Below are 20,911 nucleotides of genomic sequence, written 5' to 3' on the forward strand. Positions count from 1 at the left end.
CACAGGCGTTAAGAGAAGCAAGGAACCATTGTGACCCAATGCAGGCTAACAATCTAAGAATCCCTTTTGACACCAGGGGGCGCAAAAAGACCACGGATGAACTCTGACAGCATGGGGACCTATAGAAGCAAGGAACCATTATGACACCATGAAGGCCAACAATCAAATGGTTCATTGTGACATCAAGAGGCCTAAAAGGGCTTGGAATGCATTGTGACACCACAGAGGTTAAGAGAAGCAAGGAAGCATTGTGACCCAATGCAGGCTAACAATCTAATGATCCCTTGTGGCACCAGGGGGTATAAAAAGGGCCAGGGATGGATTGTTACAGCACGGGGACCAATAGAATCAAGGAACTATTATGCCACCGTGGAGGCCAAGAATCAAATGATTCATTGTGATATCAAGTGGCCTAAAAGGGCATGGGATGCATTGTGACAGCACAGGGGTTAAGAGAAGCAAGGATCCATTGTGACCCAATGGAGGCTAATAATCCCAGGATCCCATTTGACACCAGGGGGCGTAAAAGGGCCAGGGATGAATTGTGACAGCATGGGGCCCAATAGAAACAAGGAACCATTACGCCACCATGGAGGCCAAGAATCAAATGATTCATGGTGTCATCAAGTGGCCTAAAAGGGCATGGGATGCATTGTGACACCACAGAGGTTAAGAGAAGCAAGGAACCATTGTGACCCAATGCAGGCTAACAATCTAATGATCCCTTGTGACACCAATGGGCCTAAAAGGGGCAGGGATGAATTGTGAAAGCATGGGGCCCAAGTAAAACCTGGTACAATTATGCCACCATGGAGGCCAAGAATCAAATGATTCATTGTGACATCAAGTGGCCTAAAAGGGCATGGGATGCATTGTGACACCACAGGGGTTAAGAGAAGCAAGGAACCATTGTGACCCAATGCAGGCTAACAATCTAAGAATCCCTTTTGACACCAGGGGGCGCAAAAGGACCACGGATGAACTCTGACAGCATGGGGACCTATAGAAGTAAGGAACCATTATGACACCATGAAGGCCAAGAATCAAATGGTTCATTGTAAGACCAAGTGGCCTAAAAGGGCATGGGATGCATTGTGACACCACAGAGGTTAAGAGAAGCAAGGAACCATTGTGACCCAATGCAGGCTAACAATCTAATGATCCCTTGTGGCACCAGGGGGTATAAAAAGGGCCAGGGATGGATTGTTACAGCTCGGGGACCATTAGAAGCAAGGATCTATTATGCCACCATGGAGGCCAAGAATCAAATGATTCATTGTGACATCAAGTGGCCTAAAGGGGCATGGGATGCATTGTGACAGCACAGGGGTTAAGAGAAGCAAGGATCCATTGTGACCCAATGGAGGCTAATAATCCCAGGATCCCATTTGACACCAGGGGGCGTAAAAGGGCCAGGGATGAATTGTGAAAGCATGGGGCCCAATAGAAACAAGGAACCATTATGACACCATGGAGGCCAAGAATCAAATGATTCATTGTGACATCAAGTGGCCTAAAAGGGCATGGGATGCATTGTGACACCACAGAGGTTAAGAGAAGCAAGGAACCATTGTGACCCAATGCAGGCTAACAATCTAATGATCCCTTGTGACACCAATGGGCCTAGAAAGGCCAGGGATGAATTGTTACAGCACGGGGACCAATATAAGCAAGGAACTATTATGCCACCATGGAGGCCAAGAATCAAATACTTCATTGTGACATCATGTGGCCTAAAAGGGCATGGGATGCATTGTGACAGCACAAGGGTTAAGAGAAGCAAGGAACCATTGTGACCCAATGCAGGCTAACAATCTAATGATCCCTTGTGACACCAATGGGCCTAAAAGGGGCAGGGATGTATTGTGAAAGCATGGGGTCCAATTAAACCTGGTACAATTATGCCACCGTGGAGGCCAAGAATCAAATGATTCATTGTGACATCAAGTGGCCTAAAAGGGCATGGGATGCATTGTGACAGCACAGGGCTTAAGAGAAGCAAGGATCCATTGTGACCCAATGGAGGCTAATAATCCCAGGATCCCATTTGACACCAGGGGGCGCAAAAGGACCACGGATGAACTCTGACAGCATGGGGACCTATAGAAGGAAGGAACCATTATGACACCATGAAGGCCAAGAATCAAATGGTTCATTGTGACATCAAGTGGCCTAAAAGGCCTTGGAATGCATTGTGACACCACAGAGGTTAAGAGAAGCAAGGAACCATTGTGACCCAATGCAGGCTAACAATCTAATGATCCCTTGTGGCACCAGGGGGTATAAAAAGGGCCAGGGATGGATTGTTACAGCACGGGGACCAATAGAAGCAAGGATCTATTATGCCACCGTGGAGGCCAAGAATCAAATGATTCATTGTGACATCAAGTGGCCTAAAAGGGCATGGGATGCATTGTGACAGCTCAGGGGTTAAGAGAAGTAAGGATCCTTTGTGACCCAATGGAGGCTAACAATCTAATGATCCCTTTTGACACCAATGGGCCTAAAAGGGGCAGGGATGTATTGTGAAAGCATGGGGCCCAAGTAAAACCTGGTACCATTACACCACCATGGAGGCCAAGAATCAAATGATTCATTGTGACATCAAGTGGCCTAAAAGGGCTTGGAATGCATTGTGACACCACAGAGGTTAAGAGAAGCAAGGAACCATTGTGACCCAATGCAGGCAAACAATCTAATGATCCTTTTTGACACCAATGGGCCTAAAAGGGGCAGGGATGAATTGTGAAAGCATGGGGCCCAAGTAAAATCTGGTACAATTATGCCACCATGGAGGCCAAGAATCAAATGATTCATTGTGACATCAAGTGGCCTAAAAGGTCATAGGATGCATTGTGACACCACAGGGGTTAAGAGAAGCAAGGATCCATTGTGACCCAATGGAGGCTAATAATCCCAGGATCCCTTTTGACACCAGGGGGCGTAAAAGGGCCAGGGATGAATTGTGACAGCATGGGGCCCAATAGAAACAAGGAACCATTATGACACCATGGAGGCCAAGAATCAAATGATTCATTGTGACATCAAGTGGCCTAAAAGGGCATGGAATGCATTGTGACACCACAGAGGTTAAGAGAAGCAAGGAACCATTGTGACCCAATGCAGGCTAACAATCTAATGATCCCTTGTGGCACCAGGGGGTATAAAAAGAGCCAGGGATGTATTGTTACAGCACGGGGACCAATAGAAGCAAGGATCTATTATGCCACCGTGGAGGCCAAGAATCTAATGATTCATTGTGACATCATGTGGCCTAAAAGGGCATGGGATGCATTGTGACAGCACAGGGGTTAAGAGAAGCAAGGAACCATTGTGACCCAATGCAGGCTAACAATCTAATGATCCCTTGTGACACCAATGGGCCTAAAATGGGCAGGGATGTATTGTGAAAGCATGGGGTCCAAGTAAAACCTGATACAATTATGCCACCATGGATGCCAAGAATCAAATGATTCATTGTGACATCAAGTGGCCTGAAAGGGCATGGGATGCATTGTGACAGCACAGGGGTTAAGAGAAGCAAGGATCCATTGTGACCCAATGGAGGCTAATAATCCCAGGATCCCATTTGACACCAGGGGGCGTAAAAGGGCCAGGGATGAATTGTGACAGCATGGGGCCCAATAGAAACAAGGAACCATTATGACACCATGGAGGCCAAGAATCAAATGATTCATTGTGACATCAAGTGGCCTAAAAGGGCATGGGATGCATTGTGACACCACAGAGGTTAAGAGAAGCAAGGAACCATTGTGACCCAATGCAGGCTAACAATCTAATGATCCCTTGTGACACCAATGGGACTAAAAGTGGCAGGGATGAATTGTGAAAGCATGGGGCCCAATTAAAACCTGGTACAATTGTGCCACTATGGAGTCCAAGAATCAAATGATTCATTGTGATATCAAGTGGCCTAAAAGGGCATGGGATGCATTGTGACACCACAGGGGTTAAGAGAAGCAAGGATCCATTGTGACCCAATGCAGGCTAACAATCTGGGAATCCCTTTTGACACCAGGGGGCGCAAAAGGACCACGGATGAACTCTGACAGCATGGGGACCTATAGAAGCAAGGAACCATTATGACACCATGAAGGCCAAGAATCAAATGGTTCATTGTAAGACCAAGTGGCCTAAAAGGGCTTGGAATGCATTGTGACACCACAGAGGTTAAGAGAAGCAAGGAACCATTGTGACCCAAAGCAGGCTAACAATCTAATGATCCCTTGTGGTGCTGCCCGATCCCAAAGAGTAAAACACAAATCAACAAAGTTGTTTTGTGCGGTGCTTTATTCAGGGCCCGGGGACCTGAGGACTAGCGTCCAAAGTCAAAGTCCCAACCCCTTAGTGAATCTTACACAGTTTTATACCCTTTTACAAATCTTGCTTCACCATGGCTACATGGTATGGTCCACATACTTCACATCAAAGGCAGCAGTCATTTTCGAGATAACATTTCTAAAGGTTATAACTCTTGCACGCCTGCCTAAGTTAAGACAATAAGATACCTTTCTAACGGTTATAAATCCTACATGCTTGTCTAAACTAGAACTATAGATTAATCCCACACCTGTTTATTGTACTTCATCAGTAAATTCCCTACTGTTCCTATAAATAACCAGTTGGTCCTTCTTCGCCCCACTGGCCCTTAACTCATTATTCTGTAGCTCAGCACATTCCCTGGCTTAGTTCCCAGGGCCTACCTTGCACTAGCTACAAACTGCAGCCTTAGCATTACTACCACTAACTATTAAATGTATATGTATATGCTAACAACTCCCCCCTTTTGAGCATCCTTCAATCTTCTGCAAGGATGCTCAACTTCTTCCCTCCATTCTTCATGTAACCGTCTCTAAGCACGAAGGAGGCGGTATGTTCCCAGCCGGTTGTCCGTTCCTGGTCATAGCTTTCATTATTCTCCGGGTATGAATTCCTTCTCTGGTGATTACTCCTAGAAGACATCTGTAAACTGCATACACAACTCCAATTAATATCAACAATATTATTGCATATTGAACAATTGAGGATATCCAACCAGAGACCTGGATCCCTAGAGAGCTGAATATTGCTCCAATCCAGTTATATTCCGCATCTTTTGCTATTTCCCTAGTTTTAGATTCAATATTCTCCAATTGATCTATATCTTTTTCTACTTCCTTTGTCACATTTGGGATATGAATACAGCAATGATCTGTCTTCCCATGCAGATATCCACAAACTCCATGCTCTCTTAGTAACAGCATATCTAATGCCATCCGGTTTTGCAATGTCATCCGAGTGGTTGCCTGTAATTGTGAATTTAAATCTTTAAATCCCTTCTTGGTGGCTGCTGCTAATCTTTCGGTCTGTCCCAGGAGTCTATACAACATTTCCCTATTTCGATATGTGGAGATAGGTGCAAATAAAGATTCTAGTGCCCATCCGAATTTTACTCCCCCTGACGGTTCATGCCACTCATTTTCTTCAATAATTTCATCTCCTATGTCTCTCCTTTGCCTGGCCTGTATTTCTTGTTTATTAAGTTTAGATTGTTTCCAGAATGGACATAAGGTAGGAACTCCTAAAGTTATTTGAGTTACCATCCCATCGATCGGTATATGAGTGGTCCATTTCCCATGTCCCATTACCCAGACCAAGTTACCAGGGCTTCTGATAGTGGTAGTTTTGCAATCTACTTGTTTGTTACCGGCCATCTCTCCCCTAATTGTATGATTGTACCCTCTACATTCACATCCCCACTTGAGTAACACTCTTACTGGTACCAAACCTATTTCTGCTTCAGGAGTATCACAAGTAATAACTCGTGAACAATTCCATGTCTCTGTTGTCCCAGTTGATGTCCTCTGAGCTGTCTCTGTTGTTAATACTCTAGTATAAGTCTGGTTCTTATTTCCTATCCATTCAATGCACCAATTCACAGTTCCTAGGTAACTATATGTCTCTAATAAACTTGGTCTCCAAATTGCTCCCCAATCGTCTTCTAAAGACTGTGATTGCGTAATGTTTTGACATACTTCTTCATTTCTTGTGCGTTTTACCTGCATCCAAACCTTATTACAGGGTTCCCTTATTGGTCCTTCCACAATGCATTTGTTCATTTTACTAACCCACGCATAGTAGCCTGGCATTTGCTGGCAATCTTTTTCCAACATATTCCTAATTAATTGGCATCCTTCCTTCTTTTCTACATACTCCTTTGGTATCAATTTACAACTCCAAGTAAAATCCACGAATGCCCTGGGTAAAGTTTTTACTGGGATGATTCCCCACGGTATCGGCTCCCCGGCTGCCTGTGGTAAAGGTAAACAAGCTGTAATCGAGGAAACATTCTGCACTTTACCAAAGTCCCGAATTAATCCTACTATCAAATTTTCCTGTTCCTGACTGCGGGGAAATGTTACATCTATGGCTCGAGTTCTTCTGTGAGTTCCTCTGATGCTATTAAGATAAACTGCAGTTATTGCATGTCCCCACCCACTATAGACCCCACGTTGGCCAGTGATTCCACCTCTCAAATGCGACCAAGCCCTGACGTTTCGTATTCCAAAGTCACCCATTTCTCCACATGAGACTATACACAAGTATCTACTTCCGAATTTCCCAATCTTCAGATCAGTAATATTTAACCATCCTCCTCCCACGGTTCCTTCGGACCACCAGCTAACTCCTTCGCTGATTTGATTCCACATTCCCTGAGAATTTTCCCTCCACCACTTAACTTGTATCCCATATTCACACTCATTTTTCAATCGGAAAGTACAATTCATTCACAAAGGAGGACTGTCCCACATGTCTACATAGGTTGAGGTTGGAATGACCTCAACATCCCCCTTCTTGGTACCATCCCCTAATAATGACATTACCCGTAATTTCAAGTTACCGTAGTCGAAACTATCTCTGATCCAGACTCCACATAAATACTTGTAGGGTAGTGTTTCCCATTTGTGTTTTCATATCCCAAGTTGTGACAATACCTGTGTCTACCCAATCCATATCCTTTTTCCATCTTACATTGACTTCTTCGGATCCAGCTCCCTGGTCATCGGTGAATGAACAAGTCAGATTTACATTCATTCCTTCAACCGCCATAGTCACCGGCTCTAGAACAGTAATCACAACAGATTCATGAGTTAAAGTTACTTGACATGACATGATCAGTCCAATGATTAAGATGTAGGCCTTGGGTCGGTGGGTTTGGCTCGAATAACCATCTTGGTGGAAGACAGTGGCTGCACTTCCCAATGAGTAGGGACTTTCTTGATCCGGGTGTAGTGGATCCAGTTGTTGATGCCCTCGACTTTTGCCGCCGTGAAGGTTGTCATAATCACCTGACGTGGACCCTCCCATGATTCCTTCAAGGGGTCCGTGCTCCAGTTCTTTACATACACCCGGTCTCCTGGTTGGATGTCATGGACTGGATTTTCCAGCGGCAGAGGGCGGTTCCACTGCAAAGCACCTCTCAAAGCTGTAAGAGTCTTGTTAAGAGATAGAACATAGTTAAAGAGCATTTGGTCCCCAACCACGTGAGGATCACCTTTTAATGTTGTTGCATGATATGGTCTGCCATATAGTATTTCATATGGACTTACTCCTACTCTTTCCTTGGGTTTAATCCTGATTCTTAACAAAGCCAATGGTAATGCTTGCGGCCATTGAATCTTAGCTTCTTGACAGATTTTCTTAATCTGACCTTTCAATGTCTGATTCATTCTTTCTACCTGCCCACTTGATTGAGGTCTCCATGGGGTATGTAAATTCCATTTAACATCGAGCACTCGTGCCATGTCTTGTACTATTCCGGCCACAAAATGTGGTCCCCTATCTGATGAAATTCCCAGGGGTACTCCAAACCTAGGAATAATTTCCCTTAATAAGGTTTTGACCACCTCCTTAGCCTGGTTAGTTCTGCACGGAAAAGCCTCGGGCCATCCCGAAAAAGTACATACATATACCAGAAGGTATCTGTACCCTTGAGCCCTGGGCAACTCTGAAAAGTCAACTTGCCAATAATCACCTGGCTCTGGTCCTACCTGTAATTTTCCTAATTGAATCTGCTTCCTCACTACAGGATTGTTCTTTATACAGACTGGGCACATTGCATTAACTCGTTTAGCTAAAGTCAACATCTGGTTAGAAATGATTTCTTTCTTTAAAAATTTAACCAATACCTCTGCCCCCCAGTGGCATTTGTTGTGTTCTGCTTCTAAAATTATTTTCATGATCTTGACAGGTACTAATACTTGCCCTATGTCGGTCACATACCACCCTAACGCATTCTTCTGGGCATTCACAAGTCTGGCCAGTCTTTCATCTTCTAAGGAGTAATTGGGCTTCTGCTCTAGGTGAGGAGTGACTGGGCTTACCTTTGTCGGAATCAATGCCAATTGTGTCCAAACCTCACGTGCCACTTTCCGAGCAGTAGCATCTGCTAGATTATTTCCTTGGAAGATTTTTCCTTCTTCCTTCTGATGTCCTCTCACATGCATTACTGCTACTGCAGCTGGTTTATGCACAGCATCCAAAAGAGATAGGATTTCGTTTCGATGTTTTATAGATGTCCCTTGAGAACTTAACAGTCCTCTTTCTTTCCATAATGCTCCATGGACATGCAGAACTCCAAATGCATATTTAGAGTCAGTCCATATATTTACCTTCTTTCCTTGACTCAAAACCAAGGCGCGAATCAAAGCCACAATCTCTGCTTTCTGCGCTGATGTTCCCGGGGTGAGGGCTTTAGCTTCCACGACCTGGAGAAGCGTTACCACCGCATAACCCGCATACCTGGTCCCATTCTCGACGAAACTGGATCCATCTGTAAACAGTTCCCAGTCCGGAGACTCCAATGGCACGTCTTTCAGGTCAGTGCGGCTAGCGAAGACTTGTTCAATGACTTCCACACAGTCGTGGGTCAATTCGCCTTCTTCCTGCTCACTGCGGAGAAATTCTGCTGGATTGATATGGTTAGTTACTTTTAGCTCAACATCATCTTGTTCCCTTAATATTGCTTGATATTGCAACATTCTGCTGGAGGACAACCAATGCCCCCCTTTTTGTTCCAGAACTGTTATCACCATATGAGGCACAAACACTTCTATTTTCTTACCCAAAGTCAATTTTCTTGATTCCTGAATCAATAGTACGGTAGCTGCCACGGCTCGCAAACAGGACGGCCATCCAGAGCTGACTGCATCTAGTTGTTTCGAAAAATAGCCGACCGGACGCTTCCATGATCCCAACTTTTGCGTGAGTACTCCTAAAGCCAGTCTCTGTCTCTCATTTACATATAATTCAAAGTCCTTAGTTAAATCAGGTAGTCCCAATGCCGGGGCTTCTTTTAGTGCTTGCTTTAGCCCTTGGAACGCATTCTGCTGTGGCTTGTCCCACCGTAACTGTGTCTCTTTTAGTGCCTCATATAAGGGTTTGGCCAGGAGTCCGAAATTCGGTATCCACAGCCGGCACCATCCTACCATTCCTAGAAAGGATCTTAGTTCCTGATGATTTCGGGGAATAGGTATGGTGCAGATGGCTTCAATTCTATTTGCTCCTAATCGCCTTACTCCTTGTGTTATTTCACAGCCCAAATATAACACACTTGTCCGGATGAGTTGGGCCTTTTCTTTCGAGACCCGATATCCAGCCTGGCCTAGCATGTTCAATAAGCTTATAGTTAAATTTAGGCAAATGTCCCTTTCTTCTGTGGCCAGGAAAATGTCATCTACATATTGAAGTATTACATGAGAAAAGGGAGATTCTTTTACCTGTGTTGTTTTCCATTCCTTCAATTCCTTGGCTAACTGGTTCCCAAATATTGTGGGGGAATTCTTGAATCCTTGCGGAAGTCGTGTCCAAGTAAGCTGTTTCTTCCGGCCAGAGTCAGGGTCTTCCCACTCGAATGCAAAATATTTCCTACTTTCAAATGCCAGAGGGATGCAGAAGAAAGCATCTTTTAAATCAATTACTGTAAACCATTGAAATCTTTCAGACACAGATGTTAACAAAGTATAGGGGTTTGCCACCACTGGGTGGATATCCTTGGTTATATTATTTATAGCTCTCAGATCCTGAACTAACCTATATTTACCATTGGGTTTTCGTACTGGAAAAATTGGGGTATTAAATTCTGACTCACATTCTTGCAAAATACCTTGGATTAAGAATTGAGCAATCATGGGGGCTACTCCTTTCCTAGCTTCTAACTTAATCGGATATTGTCTAATCCTTACCGGTTGGACTCCCTCCTTTAGCTCAACCACTACTGGTTGAGCTGCCTTAGACTTACCTGGAGTGCCGGTTTCCCAAACCCAAGGTACCACTGCCTGTTCAACCTCTTCAGGAATTGGGGTGGGCTCTACCTCCTTAATCACAAATAGTCTAGATATTTCTTTATCAGGAATTTCTAATTTCACTCGTCCTCCTTCAAATAATATTCTCACATTTAGAAGAGATAACAGATCTCTTCCAAACAGTGACTCTGGGCAATTAGGCATATACAGGAATTGATGATCAAATTCTTTTCCCCCGAATTTTATGTCTAACGGCTGCAAAAATGTCCTCTCTTCTACTTGCCCAGTTGCCCCTATTACTTGAATTTTTGCATCACTTAATAACCCTAATTTTGTATTCAAAACCGAATGTGTTGCTCCCGTATCAACTCTAAATTCTCGTTCTTGTCCCCCTACCTCCAATACTACCTTCAGATCCTGATCTAGTCAGCTCTGATTTTGATAGTTGCCTAACACAAATGCCTGAGCGACATCTACCGGCCCCGTGGTAGCTCCTGCGTTTCCCATAGGATTTACATTTCCCACATTACCCATTCCCCATTTGACTGGACATTCATTTTTCCAGTGACCTAACTGTCTGCAGAAGGCGCATTGATTAGGACCCAATTTTCCTTGCCCCCCGAAGGGATTTCCCAATCCTCCCATTGCTCCCCTTCCCAAATTCTGCTGAATTATGCCCCTTCCTCGACCCATACCACCCCGGCCCCGTCCTCGTCCTCTTGGGCTTCCTCCCGTAGCGTGTTGCAATACTGCTAAAATATTTGCCTGATGTCTCTTTGCTGTCTCTTTTTCTCTATTATTATATACCTTCCATGCCACTTCTAGCATTTTCTCTAGGTTCCGAGTGTCCTCCCCTTCTAACTTTTGCAGCTTTTTCCTAATATCATCCTGAGATTGCCCCATAAAAATCAAAGCCAACTGTAATTTCCCTGCCTCCCCATCAACCTCTAAATTAGTAAATCTGCGTGCAGTTTCCTTCAGCCGCTCCAGGAATGCTGACGGGGACTCACTTTTATCCTGTCTTATGGAATACAGTTTTGACCAATTCATTGTTTTTGGCATCCCCGTTCTAATCCCTTCTATTATTAATTCTTGATAAACTTGAAGTCTTTTCCAACCCCGACTGGTGTTAGGATCCCACCCGGGGTCCTCTCTCGGGACCAAGTCATTTAGAGTTCCATCCATCATTTGTACCCTCAACATTTCCCTGGCTCGTTCTGTCATTGCCCGTAACACCATCTCTTTCTCAGTTGAATCCATCAAGGTATCTAGTAACACCTGTAAATCATTCCAATCAGGATTTTGTGTTTTTATTATCATTTTTACCACTCGAGCAACCTTGTCCGGATCCTCCCGGTATGACCCTGCTGCTTATTTCCAAATTATCAGATCCCCAGGTGAGAACGGGACTTTAATAAACACCTTCTCACCCTGAGGTCCCATAGCTTCCCTTAAAGGGGCTATCAGTTGGGGTTTTTCCCTATTTTTCCTCCCTTGTCTAGTTCTTTCTGCAATAGGGGTTCTCGGTATATTACGGGTATGACCGGGAGATGGCTCCCCAGGACAAGGTATTATCGATTCCTGGGAGCCCTTCCCCATTTCTGGGGTTTGTATTATTTCTCTTTCTTCTTTATCACTATCTTCCTCTTCCGAAGCTAATTCTGCAGGAGGGGCACTAGGAGCTACAAGCAAAGATAGGTCCTCTTCCTGGCTTGTCAGCTTTGTCAAACAACCATTACACCTATTCCTTTGCCTACAACCTTGACAATTTTGTTCCTCTACCTGTAATACCATAATACCACATTCTTTCTGCCATTCGGGTTTGCCTTTTAGGGTATAAAACAAATCCAAATAAGGAATCTCATCCCATTTTTCATTTTCCCGTAAAAACTGCATTAACGGGGATATCACACCAGGGTCAATAGACCCATTAAGGGGCCACCCCGAACTTCCAGTTTCATATTGTGGCCACCAATGATTACAATAATCAATCATCCTTTCCCTTTTTAACTCTTGATGGAACCCTTCTCTTTTCCAACGCCCCAACAAACATCCTAACGGAGTATTTTCCGGAACCTTTTCATTAGATTGAACCAAAGCTTTAAACGTTTTAAATGGCATCATAATAACACAATCACACAATACTATCTCACAAACACACTTCCAACAGTCACGGCTACAACAGATATTGATTATCAAATTATTAACCAATAAACCAACGGATACTGATTATCGAATTATTAACCAACAAACCAGCAGACACTGATTATCAAATCATCAACCAACAAACTAACAGACACTGATTATCAAATTATCAACCAACAAACCAACAGACAGTGATTATCAAATTACTAACCAATAAACCAACAGACACTAATTATCAAATTATTTAACCAACAAACCAACAGACAGTGATTATCAAATTATTAACCAATAAACCAACAGACACTAATTATCAAATTATTTAACCAACAAACCAACAGACAGTGATTATCAAATTATTAACCAATAAACCAATAACCAACCAAACTTGCCACTTCTTGACGCCGCGAGGGGCAAGTGCCGATCCTGCGCAGCGTTCGCCGCGTCTAACGGTCGGCGCCTAGGCTTTACCAACCAGAGACGTCTTCTGCCCAACCCTGCGAGGATCGCCGCCTCGACTTATCAGGCAGGCACCTAAACCAAATAATAAAGCACCTTCGGGCTTACCTGTTACAGTTGTCCGTCAGGCGCGGGGTCGGGCGCGGGTCGATGACTCCCCAGGAATCACCTGGTGCCGGCGTGGAGTGGATCAGCTCGCGAACCGCCCCAGCCACCTCCGGAGTCCTGCCGCGGTCGCCAAAAACTGCTGCCCGATCCCAAAGAGTAAAACACAAATCAACAAAGTTGTTTTGTGCGGTGCTTTATTCAGGGCCCGGGGACCTGAGGACTAGCGTCCAAAGTCAAAGTCCCAACCCCTTAGTGAATCTTACACAGTTTTATACCCTTTTACAAATCTTGCTTCACCATGGCTACATGCTATGGTCCACATACTTCACATCAAAGGCAGCAGTCATTTTCGAGATAACATTTCTAAAGGTTATAACTCTTGCACGCCTGCCTAAGTTAAGACAATAAGATACCTTTCTAACGGTTATAAATCCTACATGCTTGTCTAAACTAGAACTATAGATTAATCCCACACCTGTTTATTGTACTTCATCAGTAAATTCCCTACTGTTCCTATAAATAACCAGTTGGTCCTTCTTCGCCCCACTGGCCCTTAACTCATTATTCTGTAGCTCAGCACATTCCCTGGCTTAGTTCCCAGGGCCTACCTTGCACTAGCTACAAACTGCAGCCATAGCATTACTACCACTAACTATTAAATGTATATGTATATGCTAACAGTGGCACCAGGGGGTATAAAAAGGGCCAGGGATGGATGGTTACAGTACGGGGACCAATAGAAGCAAGGATCTATTATGCCACCGTGGAGGCCAAGAATCAAATGATTCATTGTGACATCAAGTGGCCTAAAAGGGCATGGGATGCATTGTGACAGCACAGGGGTTAAGAGAAGCAAGGAACAATTGTGACCCAATGCAGGCTAACAATCTAAGAATCCCTTTTGACACCAGGGGGCGCAAAAGGACCACGGATGAACTCTGACAGCATGGGGACCTATAGAAGCAACGAACCATTATGACACCATGGAGGCCAAGAATCAAATGGTTCATTGTAAGACCAAGTGGCCTAAAAGGGCTTGGAATGCATTGTGACACCACAGAGGTTAAGAGAAGCAAGGAACCATTGTGACCCAATGCAGGCTAACAATCTAATGATCCCTTGTGGCACCAGGGGGTATAAAAAGGGCCAGGGATGGATTGTTACAGCACAGGGACCAATAGAAGCAAGGATCTATTATGCCACCGTGGAGGCCAAGAATCAAATGATTCATTGTGACATCATGTGGCCTAAAAGGGCATGGGATGCATTGTGACAGCACAGGGGTTAAGAGAAGCAAGGAACCATTGTGACCCAATGCAGGCTAACAATCTCATGATCCCTTCTGACACCAATGGGCCTAAAAGGGACAGGGATGTATTGTGAAAGCATTGGGCCCAATTAAAACCTGGTACAATTACGCCACCATGGAGGCCAAGAATCAAATGATTCATTGTGACATCAAGTGGCCTAAAAGGGCATGGGATGCATTGTGACACCACAGGGGTTAAGAGAAGCAAGGAACCATTGTGACCCAATGGAGGCTAACAATCTAAGAATCCCTTTCGACACCAGGGGGCGCAAAAGGACCACGGATGGACTCTGACAGCATGGGGACCTATAGAAGCATGGAACCATTATGACACTATGAAGGCCAGGAATCAAATGGTTCATTGTAAGACCAAGTGGCCTAAAAGGGCTTGGAATGCATTGTGACAGCACAGACGATAAGAGAAGCAAGGAAACATTGTGACCCAATGCAGGCTAACAATCTAATGATCCCTTGTGGCACCAGGGGGTATAAAAAGGCCAGGGATGGATTGTTACAGCACGGGGACCAATAGAAGCAAGGATCTATTATGCCACCATGGAGGCCAAGAATCAAATGATTCATTGTGACATCAAGTGGCCTGAAAGGGCATGGGATGCATTGTGACCGCACAGGGGTTAAGAGAAGCAAGGATCCATTGTGACCCAATGGAGGCTAATAATCCCAGGATCCCATTTGACACCAGGGGGCGTAAAAGGGCCAGGGATGAATTGTGACCGCATGGGGACCTATAGAAACAAGGAACCATTATGACACCATGGAGGCCAAGAATCAAATGATTCATTGTGACATCAAGTGGCCTAAAAGGGCATGGGATGTATTGTGACAGCACAGGGGCTAAGAGAAGAAAGGATCCATGGTGACACAATGCAGGCTGACAATCTAAGAATCCCTTTTGACACCCGGGGGCGAAAAAGGACCACGGATGAACTCTGACAGCATGGGGACCTATAGAAGCAAGGAACCATTATGACACCATGAAGGCTAAGAATCAAATGGTTCATTGTAAGACCAAGTGGCCTAAAAGGGCATGGAATGCATTGTGACACCACAGAGGTTAAGAGAAACAAGGAAACATTGTGACCCAATGCAGGCTAACAATCTAATGATCCATTGTGATACCAGGGGTGGTAATAGGGCCAGGGATGAATTGTGAATCATGGGGCACAATAAAATCATGGAAATATTATGACACAAAATAGGCCAAGTCTCAAATGATTCATTGTAACACCAAGTGGCCTAAAAGGCCGTGGGATGCATTGTGACACCACAGGGGCTAAGAGAAGCAAGGAACCATTGTGACCCAATGCAGGCTAACAATCTAATGATCCATTGTGACACCAGGGGTTGTAATAGGGCCAGGGATGAATTGTGAAAGCATGGGGCACAATAAAAACATGTAAATATTATGACACTATAGAGGCCAAGACTCAAATGATTCATTGTAACACCAAGCGGCCTAAAAGGGCTTGGAATGCATTGTGACACCACAGAGGTTAAGAGAAGCAAGGAACCATTGTGACCCAATGCAGGCTAACAATCTAATGATCCCTTGTGACACCAGGGGTTGTAAAAGGCCCAGTGATGGATTGTTACAGCACGGGGGCCAATAGAATCATGGATCTATTATGCCACCGTGGAGGCCAAGACTCAAATGATTCATTGTGACATCAAGTGGCCTAAAAGGGCTTGGAATGCATTGTGACACCACAGGGGTTAAGAGAAGCAAGGAACAATTGTGACCCAATGCAGGCTAACAATCTAAGAATTCTTTTTGACACCAGGGGGCGAAAAAGGACCACGGAAGAACTGTGACAGCATGGGGACCTATAGAAGCAAGGAACCATTATGACACCATGAAGGCCAAGAATCAAATGGTTCATTGTAAGACCAAGTGGCCTAAAAGGTCTTGGAATGCATTGTGACACCACAGAGGTAAAGAGAAGCCAGGAACCATTGTGACCCACTGCAGGCTAACAATCTAATTATCCATTGTGACACCAGGGGTTGTAACAGGCCCAGGGATGAATTGTGAAAGCATGGGGCCCAAGAAAAACATGGAAACATTATGACACCATAGAGGCCAAGACCCAAATGATTTATTGTAACACCAAGTGGCCTAAAAGGGCATGGGATGCATTGTGACACCACAGGGGTTAAGAGAAGCAAGGAACCATTGTGGCCCAATGCAGGCTAACAATCTAATGCTCCCTTGTGACATCAGGGGGTATAAAAAGGGCCAGGGATGGATTGTTTCAGCACGGGGACCAATAGAAGCAAGGATCTATTATGCCACCGTGGAGGCCAAGAATCAAATGATTCATTGTGACATCAAGTGGCCTAAAAGGGCATGGGATGCATTGTGACAGCACAGGGGTTAAGAGAAGCAAGGATCCATTGTGACCCAATGGAGGCTAATAATCCCAGGATCCCATTTGACACCAGGGGGCGCAAAAGGACCACGGATGAACTCTGACAGCATGGGGACCTATAGAAGCAAGGAACTATTATGACACCATGAAGGCCAAGAATCAAATGGTTCATTATAAGACCAAGTGGCCTAAAAGGGCATGGGATGCATTGTGACACCACAGGGGTTAAGAGAAGCAAGGAACCATTGTGACTCAATGCAGGCTAACAATCTAAGAATCCCTTTTGACCTCAGGGGGCGCAAAAGGACCACGGATGAACTCTGACAGCATGGGGACCTATAGAAGCAAGGAACCATTATGACACCATGAAGGCCAAGAATCAAATGGTTCATTGTAAGACCAAGTGGCCTAAAAGGGCTTGGAATGCATTGTGACACCACAGAGGTTAAGAGAAGCAAGGAACCATTGTGACCCAATGCAGGCTAACAATCTAATGATCCCTTGTGGCACCAGGGGGTATAAAAAGGGCCAGGGATGGATTGTTACAGCACGGGGACCAATAGAAACAAGGATCTATTATGCCACCGTGGAGGCCAAGAATCAAATGATTCATTGTGACATCAAGTGGCCTAAAAGGGCATGGGATGCATTGTGACACCACAGAGGTTAAGAAAAGCAAGGATCCATTGTGACCCAATGTAGGCTAACAATCCAATGATCCCTTGTGACACCAATGGGCCTAAAAGGGGCAGGGATGAATTGTGAAAGCATGGGGCCCAAGTAAAACCTGGTACAATTATGCCACCATGGAGGCCAAGAATGAAATGATTCATTGTGACATCACGTGGCCTAAAAGGGCATGGGATGCATTGTGACACCACAGGGGTTAAGAGAAGGAAGGATCCATTGTGACCCAATGGAGGCTAATAATCTCAGGATCCCATTTGACACCAGGGGGCGTAAAAGTGCCCGGGATGAATTGTGACAGCATGGGGCCCAATAAAAACAAGGATCCATTATGACACCATGGAGGCCAAGAATCAAATGATTCATTGTGACATCAAGTGGCCTAAAAGGGCATGGGATGCATTGTGACACCACCGAGGTTAAGAGAAGCAAGGAACCACTGTGACCCAATGGAGGCTAACAATCTAATGATCCCTGGTGGCACCAGGGGTTATAAAAAGGGCCAGGGATGGATTGTTACAGCACGGGGACCAATAGAAGCAAGGGTCTATTATGCCACCGTGGAGGCCAAGAATCAAATGGTTCATTGTGACATCAAGTGGCCTAAAAGGGCATGGGATGCATTGTGACACCACAGAAGTTAAGAGAAGCAAGGAACCATTGTGACCCAATGCAGGCTAACAATCTAAGAATCCCTTTTGACACCAGGGGGCGCAAAAGGACCACGGATGAACTCTGACAGCATGGGGACCTATAGAATCAAGGAACCATTATGACACCATGAAGGCCAAGAATCAAATGGTTCATTGTGACATCAAGTGGCCTAAAAGGGCTTGGAATGCATTGTGACACCACAGAGGTTAAGAGAAGCAAGGAACCATTGTGACCCAATGCAGGCTAACAATCCAATGATCCCTTGTGACACCAATGGGCCTAAAAGTGGCAGGGATGAATTGTGAAAGCATGGGGCCCAAGTAAAACCTGGTACAATTATGCCACCATGGAGGCCAAGAATCAAATGATTCATTGTGACATCAAGTGGCCTAAAAGGGCAGGGGATGCATTGTGACACCACAGGGGTTAAGAGAAGGAAGGATCCATTGTGACCCAATGGAGGCTAATAATCCCAGGATCCCATTTGACACCAGGGGGCGTAAAAGTGCCAGGGATGAATTGTGACAGCATGGGGCCCAATAGAAACAAGGAACCATTATGATACCATGGAGGCCAAGAATCAAATGATTCATTGTGACATCAAGTGGCCTAAAAGGGCATGGGATGCATTGTGACACCACAGATGTTAAGAGAAGCAAGGAACCATTGTGACCCAATGCAGGCTAACAATCTAAGAATCCCTTTTGACACCAGGGGGTGCAAAAGGACCACGGATGAACTCTGACAGCATGGGGACCTATAGAAGCAAGGAACCATTATGACACCATGAAGGCCAAGAATCAAATGGTTCATTGTGACATCAAGTGGCCTAAAAGGGCTTGGAATGCATTGTGACACCACAGAGGTTAAGAGAAGCAAGGAACCATTGTGACCCAATGGAGGCTAACAATCTAATGATCCCTGGTGGCACCAGGGGTTATAAATAGGGCCAGGGATGGATTGTTACAGCACGGGGACCAATAGAAGCAAGGGTCTATTATGCCACCGTGGAGGCCAAGAATCAAATGATTCATTGTGACATCAAGTGGCCTAAAAGGGCTTGGAATGCATTGTGACAGCACAGGGGTTAAGAGAAGCAAGGATCCATTGTGACCCAATGGAGGCTAATAATCCCAGGATCCCATTTGTCACCCGGGGGCGTAAAAGGGCCAGGGATGAATTGTGACAGCATGGGGCCCAATAGGAACAAGGATCCATTATGACACCATGGAGGCCAAGAATCAAATGATTCATTGTGACATCAAGTGGCCTAAAAGGGCTTGGAATGAATTGTGACACCACAGAGGTTAAGAGAAGCAAGGAACCATTGTGGCCCAATGGAGGCTAACAATCTAATGATCCCTTGTGGCACCAGGGGGTATAAAAAGGGCCAGGGATGGATTGTTACAGCACGGGGACCAATAGAAACAAGGATCTATTATGCCACCGTGGAGGCCAAGATTCAAATGATTCATTGTGACATCAAGTGGCCTAAAAGGGCATGGGATGCATTGTGACAGCACAGGGTTTAAGAGAAGCAAGGATCCATTGTGACCCAATGGAGGCTAATAATCCCAGGATCCCATTTGACACCAGGGGGCGTAAAAGGGCCAGCGATGAATTGTGACAGCATGGGGCCCAATAGAAACAAGGAACCATTATGACACCATGGAGGCCAAGAATCAAATGATTCATTGTGACATCAAGTGGCCTAAAAGGGCATGGGATGCATTGTGACACCACAGGGGTTAAGAGAAGCAAGGAACCATTGTGACCCAATGCAGGCTAACAATCTAAGAATACCTTTTGACATCAGGGGGCGCAAAAGGACCACGGATGAACTCTGACAGCATGGGGACCAATAGAAGCAAGGAACCATTATGACACCATGAAGGCCAAGAATCAAATGATTCATTGTGACATCAAGTGGCCTAAAAGGGCTTGGAATGCATTGTGACACCACAGAGGTTAAGAGAAGCAAGGAACCATTGTGACCCAATGCAGGCTAACAATCTAATGATCCCTTGTGACACCAATGGGCCTAAAAGTGGCAGGGATGAATTGTGAAAGCATGGGGCCCAAGTAAAACCTGGTCCAATTCTGCCACCATGGAGGCCAAGAATCAAATGATTCATTGTGACATCAAGTGGCCTAAAAGGGCATGGGATGCATTGTGACACCACAGAGGTTAAGAGAAGCAAGGAACCATTGTGACCCAATGCAGGCTAACAATCTAAGAATACCTTTTGACATCAGGGGGCGCAAAAGGACCACGGATGAACTCTGACATCATGGGGACCTATAGACGCAAGGAACCATTATGACACCATGAAGGCCAAGAATCAAATGGTTCATTGTAAGACCAAGTGGCCTAAAAGGGCTTGGAATGCATTGTGACACCACAGAGGTTAAGAGAAGCAAGGAACCATTGTAACCCAATGCAGGCTAACAATCTAATAATCCCTTGTGGCACCAGGGGTTATAAAAAGGGCCAGGGATGGATTGTTACAGCACGGGGACCAATAGAAGCAAGGATCTATTATGCCACCGTGGAGGCCAAGAATCAAATGATTCATTGTGACATCAAGTGGCCTAAAAGGGCATGGGATGCATTGTGACACCACAGAGGTTAAGAGAAGCAAGGATCCATTGTGACCCAATGGAGGCTAATAATCCCAGGATCCCATTTGACACCCGGGGGCCTAAAAGGGCCAGGGATGAATTGTGACAGCATGGGGCCCAATAGAAACAAGGATCCATTATGACACCATGGAGGCCAAGAATCAAATGATTCATTGTGACATCAAGTGGCCTAAAGGGGCATGGGATGCATTGTGACACCACAGGGGTTAAGAGAA

General features: G+C 45.1%; 1 protein-coding gene across 1 annotated transcript in view; it reads left to right on the forward strand.

Annotated features, from left to right (window-relative positions):
* Positions 1 to 11,662: 11,662 nt before the first annotated feature.
* LOC134043854 (uncharacterized) overlaps positions 11,663 to 20,911 on the forward strand; it is a 188,506-nt gene continuing 179,257 nt past the window's right edge. Inside the window, exons 1-3 of the mRNA XM_062492588.1 lie at positions 11,663 to 11,701; positions 11,822 to 11,872; positions 13,034 to 13,169. Coding sequence (XP_062348572.1) covers positions 11,663 to 11,701; positions 11,822 to 11,872; positions 13,034 to 13,169 — 226 coding nt within the window. The remainder of the gene's footprint in view (positions 11,702 to 11,821; positions 11,873 to 13,033; positions 13,170 to 20,911) is intronic.

The sequence above is a fragment of the Cinclus cinclus genome, chromosome 4 (assembly GCF_963662255.1).
Source record: "Cinclus cinclus chromosome 4, bCinCin1.1, whole genome shotgun sequence".
Lineage (NCBI taxonomy): Eukaryota > Metazoa > Chordata > Aves > Passeriformes > Cinclidae > Cinclus > Cinclus cinclus.